This window comes from Saccostrea echinata, unplaced genomic scaffold, assembly GCF_033153115.1.
Source record: "Saccostrea echinata isolate AGI-Se365-2 ecotype Australia unplaced genomic scaffold, CSIRO_AGI_Sech_v1 ptg000030l, whole genome shotgun sequence".
NCBI classification, from domain to species: Eukaryota; Metazoa; Mollusca; class Bivalvia; order Ostreida; family Ostreidae; genus Saccostrea; species Saccostrea echinata.
In genome coordinates this window covers 3454244-3460346 of record NW_026889779.1, presented here as the reverse complement: position 1 = coordinate 3460346, position 6103 = coordinate 3454244, and the positions used below count along the sequence as shown (strand labels likewise).

General features: G+C 29.4%; 1 protein-coding gene across 1 annotated transcript; it reads left to right on the top strand.

The window, feature by feature from the left end:
- LOC133196219 (uncharacterized) lies at positions 1–3594 on the top strand. Its single transcript, XM_061332131.1, has 10 exons — positions 1–44; positions 399–536; positions 719–919; positions 1027–1176; positions 1429–1632; positions 1756–1859; positions 1994–2192; positions 2318–2416; positions 3097–3204; positions 3296–3594. The coding sequence occupies exons 1-10, from the start codon at positions 27–29 to the stop codon at positions 3575–3577; spliced, it is 1503 nt and encodes a 500-aa protein (XP_061188115.1). The 5' UTR covers positions 1–26; the 3' UTR covers positions 3578–3594.
- The last annotated feature ends 2509 nt before the right edge of the window (positions 3595–6103 follow it).

Genomic DNA, 6103 nt, shown 5'->3' with positions numbered 1-6103 from the left:
ATATGACAGTACGATAATGATTTAACATGGCGGGTAGAGAACAGGTAAGTATATGTGTACACTGTACTTACAAAATAATAAGTCGTTTTTAAAGTGTTTTAACTGATAGAAATGTTAAATATTATATAATACATGTTTTAAATATGTTATGATTTATATAATACCGAACTAAACTTGTATATAAAACATGCCGTTTTTTTCAATTATGTCATATGATAATCGATTGAGCTCATGGTGTATATATTATCATTATACAGGAACTAATAATAATATGAGAGTTAGGATCTCATTAACAACCACTAAGCTTTAATTTATTATTTTCTTAATATCTTTTGGTAAATGAAAATATAATGTGAATGCAAAATCAATTGAAGCATTTTTTTCTATCCTGATGAAAGTGGTCTGTACAGACAATTGCTGAGGTTTTCAAGAGATTTGGGAAACATATTGATGCAGAGCACCATAACAAGGCGTATAAAAAGTACAAAATACTTTGTGATCATGCAAATTACCTGGCAAAGAGAGATTTTGAAACGGTATTTTTTTTTTTTTTTTGTTATTGAAACGGTATTTTTGATCAGATTGGTTGTTCATTGACAAAATTGCTATATATGAAAACAAATAAATGCACTGCTTTGCTTTGTATCTTTAAAAAAAGCAGGATTATGTCGAATGAATTTCATGTTTGTTAAATTTTATTTCATATCTTCATGATAAGCATGAGTATCTGAAGTCCTATTACGAAGAAAATGGCGAAAATTACCCAGCATGCCTCAGTGATGATCAAAAGCAAGCATGCCTTCCTTTATATGATTTTCTGTGTAGTGCAGAAACCATGCTCGATTTGACCAAAGTCTGGCCGACCTATGTTTTTCTAGTGGAGGTGTACAATAAACAGAACAAATCTTCGAAAAAATCGGTATAACAGGAGCAAAGCATGCCAAGAATTTGTTAATTTATCATTTTGCCATCTTTAATACAAGAATCACGTTGATAATATTTTCAGTTTTATACTTTTTGCTCAAGGGCCCTCATATCAAACAAACAGACGATTTTATTCCCCATATTTTGCAAAATATGAAATCATGTATGGATACAGAAACATGGAAAGCAGCAGAAACTGAGTACTTTGATCTCATCCAGAGACAAGAACAAATGAAACGTGATCCGGATTTGGTGAGCCAGTTTATAAAGTTATTATAATTTTCAACGATTAAAAACGACACAATAGTTTTGCTACTGTGTACCACTCTGGACAGCTTTATACATGTATATGACTTTAAACATGAATATATGGTACTTTTAGATTAACATTCATTAATATTTAATTGTCATATTCTAGGTAAGTTTTAATCAGATAAATAAAAAAAATTGTAACTACAAACGGAAAAGAATTAATAAATTTTTCTTTGTCAATTTGTGTTTTAGGCTAGAGAGAAAGAGTTATGGGTTTTAAATGGCGATGTTGCTGCTCAGAAATTTCTAGATAATATTGAATACATGGATAGAGCTCTGTATATAACAATAAAAGAAGCGTTGCAGAGGAACTTAGAAGGAAGTCAAGCTACCTGGTGCCAGTATGGATCTCTTCTGCATTCATCAGAGCTTCTGGGGCGGAGTGAAGAACAAAAGGTTAGAATTCAAATTAAAGTAGACATTCTATTTTCTGATTATTGATAGATTTATTTGATTTGTTCTGAATTCAGTATGATTGTTTCATGGTTTAATGAAATCAAGTTATTTTATCCGCTGCAGACAAGACGACATGAAAATGAAATTGACGAGTTACGTGAGAAGTTTGAAGAACTGAGAATGCAAAATGAATTAAAATCACAAGAAATCGAGGAACTTACAACAAGGTTATCTCTTATTTCTAATGTAACGTTATGATCATGTAACCATTATCAAAAGGCAATCTTTGAGTTCAGAATATAAAAAAGACTTCAAACATGAAACAAAACATAATGTACACCCCTTGTATATGTTGATTTAGGCTAAGTCAAGTTGCCAGTCAGAAAGTGGCGACGGGTAATCCGAACCACACAGATCTCAGTGATTCCAATCGTCCCACTAAAATCGGGGAGAGATTTTCAGAGTTATATGACAACGAATGGACCCAGTTATTTGAAAGTTTACAATCGGAGCTTGAAGATGAAAAAGAAAGAATAATAAAACTTTGTAACTGTGTGCAGGTGCGTATCCTCAGTCTGAATATATCGGTTCTCAATTTGTCTTTGCGTTGTTTGGATTTTTAGTCTTTTCATGTATCATATATCAAATTATTGTTTCCTATATATATAACACTTTATTTTACTAGATGGCATACAAATTTTGTAAAGAGAAAAGCGCAAAACAGCTTGAAGAATTACAAACCTGGACTATAAAGATTATGTCATATTGCCAAAACCAGAAAGAAGTGCGTCTAAGAATAACATCGATTTCAAGAATTACTACATACGTGGGTTTATCCAAAAGTAATGTAACAACTGTGTATAAAATCTTGATTAATCGAAAGATTTCATCAAAACTATATATACTACTGCCTCAATCTATTTTGACGTTTGCCTTAAAATTTCATTCAAATATAAGCAATGCTTTTTAAAATATCAAAACAAACACAACGTTGGATCTCGTCTATTGCCGCACAGCAAGAATGCAGCGATTTCGTTATGACGTTTCTCTTCGACACTTATTTTGAATCTAATAGTAAACTTAAAACAAAAGACTTATGGCAAAAGAAGCACGGGTTAGGTTTAAAAGAGATGTAGATGAACTAAAAATGAGTGCCGAAAAGTGCCGTACGGCGAAAGACAAAACTTAACGTTGTGTTTTTCTGAATATTTTTAACAGTATTTTATATAATCGAATGCTATTTTCAGGCTAAAATCAAAATTGATAGGTTTATTAGTTTGTCTTCTTTGATAATATCTGATCATTAAAGATTTTATAGTATTTGCGACATTGCTTTTGGAACAACCCTTGTACTAGCTTCATAACCAGTCTATATTTTGTCAAGTTACAATAATTTTATTTTGTGATTAATAAATTTGTTAAAATATATTTCATGTATTAAAAATTGATATAATCTTCTTCAAGGAGACCAGCGAAAGCAAAGATATCGTTGAGATGAAAAAAGATGCTCTTTGTCACTTGTTAGAACTAAGGAAACAGTGTTGTTCAATGTCTCTTCCCAATATCCACAAGGTAAAAGATCGATCGATTTCGTAATGATGACAGTAATGATGATATTGATGAGGAGAAATGATGTTTATACAGCTTCATTTCTGTTTTGCAGATGTTCAAGGAATCGTTTATATTTTTAGAAACAAACGACGACGCCATTTTAAAAGACAATGAAGCATATCTGAAAGCTTGTGTAGAAATCTGTTGGTTTATGTGTATTCAGGACCCGCCGATGGTTCTTATTATTCCGGAAAAAGGAGAAACCATAGATAAAAAACTGTTTAAGATGTACAAGACTTCCGGAGACACAGTTGACATATGTGTGTGGCCTGCACTCCTTTTAAGTGAAGATGGTAGCGTTGTATGTAAAGGTCATGTTTTACCCCAGAAGTAAACAAAATATGTCAACAGGGAATTAAATCTAAAATTATATAAAACTTATACCAAAAATTATAAACGCCATTTTAAAATTACTTGTCTTACATGTACTTAACTTTTTTTTTAGCATTGTCTAATTTGTTTACTGACAGAGTGATGTTAATAAATGAAAATAAATGATAATCTAAAAAGTTTTGGTCAATTTCCTTTACATAACCTTCAATTTTCCATCGGGGCTTAAGACACTGTAATTTATTTAACCATATCTCATAGCAATGAAATGTATTGAACATCAAGTGTACAAGATATTCTTACAATCAATTTAAAGGTTGTAGTTTACCTTTGTGTCGAAGAAAATGTCGGGATAAAATAAGACTTAGTTTTATGCCGTAAACAATACATATTAATTGTAGTTAATTCGTTATGTCCAATGAGGAATGATAAACAATGTAATGTATGAGAGGAGAAGGACTCCTGTTAGAAGTGTGATTAAGGAGGACCGAATTTGTGATCTTTGTTTATCTAAAAACTACAACAAAGGGTATATTCCGTTATATTTTAGAATTTGCATTCTACACATATTTTATTGACACAAACACAGTTACAATCATTGGCAAAGGTCCAACATACAAGTATCATCAATATGTCATACATTAATACATTTTAAAACTTTTGACATAAGATATGCATAAATCACACAATCATTTGTGCAATAATTATGTAACAAATCATTTCTATTTAAATTACATTTGTTAATAAATGAGTGAGTTATATTCAGTATTTCTAGACATTTGCTATTCAAGCAAAGCTGAACCGTTTTAGTATAATTATACATAATTGATATTTTTCCTTGAAAAAAAATCAAGTTTCTTTAAAAAAAATAACCATTGATAACTGTATCTTTGGCAGCTGAATAGAAAATGAAATTCATTATTCCTGTGTTGCAAATATTGCAAAATCTTTCATTTGTAGGTATAGACAAATGTCTCCCTTTTTCTTTGGAAAGATTATGTGCACGAAATCATTGATCTCTGTTCAAATATTTCATGTGAATCTCAACTTTGTGAATTGTATTGACTTAATGTGTTAAATTGTATTCATATACCTAGTTGGGTTCTCTGACTTAAAAAAAAAACTCAAATAATCCGCCAGAATAGACTAATAGAGGTATACCGGCCTCCTCCTACCCTCATCTTTTTTTTGTATGATTTTTCATTTGTATTGTATAATTTTTCATTTGGATTCTATAATTTTCCATTTGGATTCTATAATTTACCATTTGGATTGTATAATATCTATTTGTATTCTATATTTTCCATTTGTATAGTAAAAAAATCATCTGCAATGTATATTTTTTTGTTTGTATTCTATATTGACCAATGAAATCCTTCGTAACGAAACAAGTAAACAATCCTCGGATACAATACAAATGAAAAATTATCACATATAAATAAGAACTTTATTAATACAAATAAGAAATTATACAATGCAAATGGATAATTATACAATACAAATAGAAAATTATAGAATACAAATAAATTTTACACAATACAAATGGAACATTATAGAATACAAATAAAATTTATACAATACAATAAAAAATATACAATACAAATGAAAAATATACAATACAAATGAAAAATTATATAATACAAATGGAAAATTATACAATGCAAATGGAAAAGATCGAATATTGCACCGTTTGACTTGCCATATCCTATATAAGACCCTCCTTCATCTCATTTTCTGGATATTCAATCAACTTTAATTTTATCAATATGAAAACTGAACTTATTTGAAATATTTATCTGATACAAAAATACTGGCAAAGATTGATGTTTTTGTATATACATTAACAACTGTAAAAGAAATGTAGATTGCGATTTTTTTCAACATGCAATTTATTTTAGGCTACAAGAGTTGTCGTTATTAATTTTCAAGAACGACAAATCTTAACAAATCAACTTTTGTAAAATTTGTTTGTTTGAGATACAATATTACGTAAAAAGATTAAAAGATCGTTTTATAACACAAGGAAAAGTAAGTACTGCGATTAAAACTATCGGCGATTTTATTCTAATACCTGTATTATTGTATATCAAATTACGTAAATGAAACACTTATATTTACCTTTCTACTTTCGGTTTTAATCAAAAACAAGTGCTGAAATCTAAATGCGAACAATTCTAAAGCATTCTATTAATATTTCATTAAAAATCGAATGTAGTCTCTTTTTTAAGTAGTTATTCCTCATTCCTTTAATTTGTGACAACGTAGCGGTTGTGTAAAGATTAGTATCTACAGTTGTAGAATTATCATGTTTTAGGACATAACGATATATAGTAATGAATTATTTGAAGAAAAAAAGATGGTCAAATTGGAAACGCTTTTTGTTTGTTTGTTTTGTTTTGTTATTGTTTTTTTTTTGTTTTTTTTTTTTAAAAAAACATACTTTAGCATAGAAGGCTTTACAATTACTTACGCCAATATAATTGCTAACATGTGATATATATACAGGTGTATATATCTGTTTATTCCTCGT

Excerpts from the sequence above, each read along its gene's own strand:
- LOC133196219 (XM_061332131.1), top strand. Across the intron at positions 537-718 it reads CAAAGAGAGATTTTGAAACG|CATGAGTATCTGAAGTCCTA; the intron begins GTATTTTTTTTT and ends CTTCATGATAAG. Across the intron at positions 1,633-1,755 it reads GGCGGAGTGAAGAACAAAAG|ACAAGACGACATGAAAATGA; the intron begins GTTAGAATTCAA and ends TATCCGCTGCAG.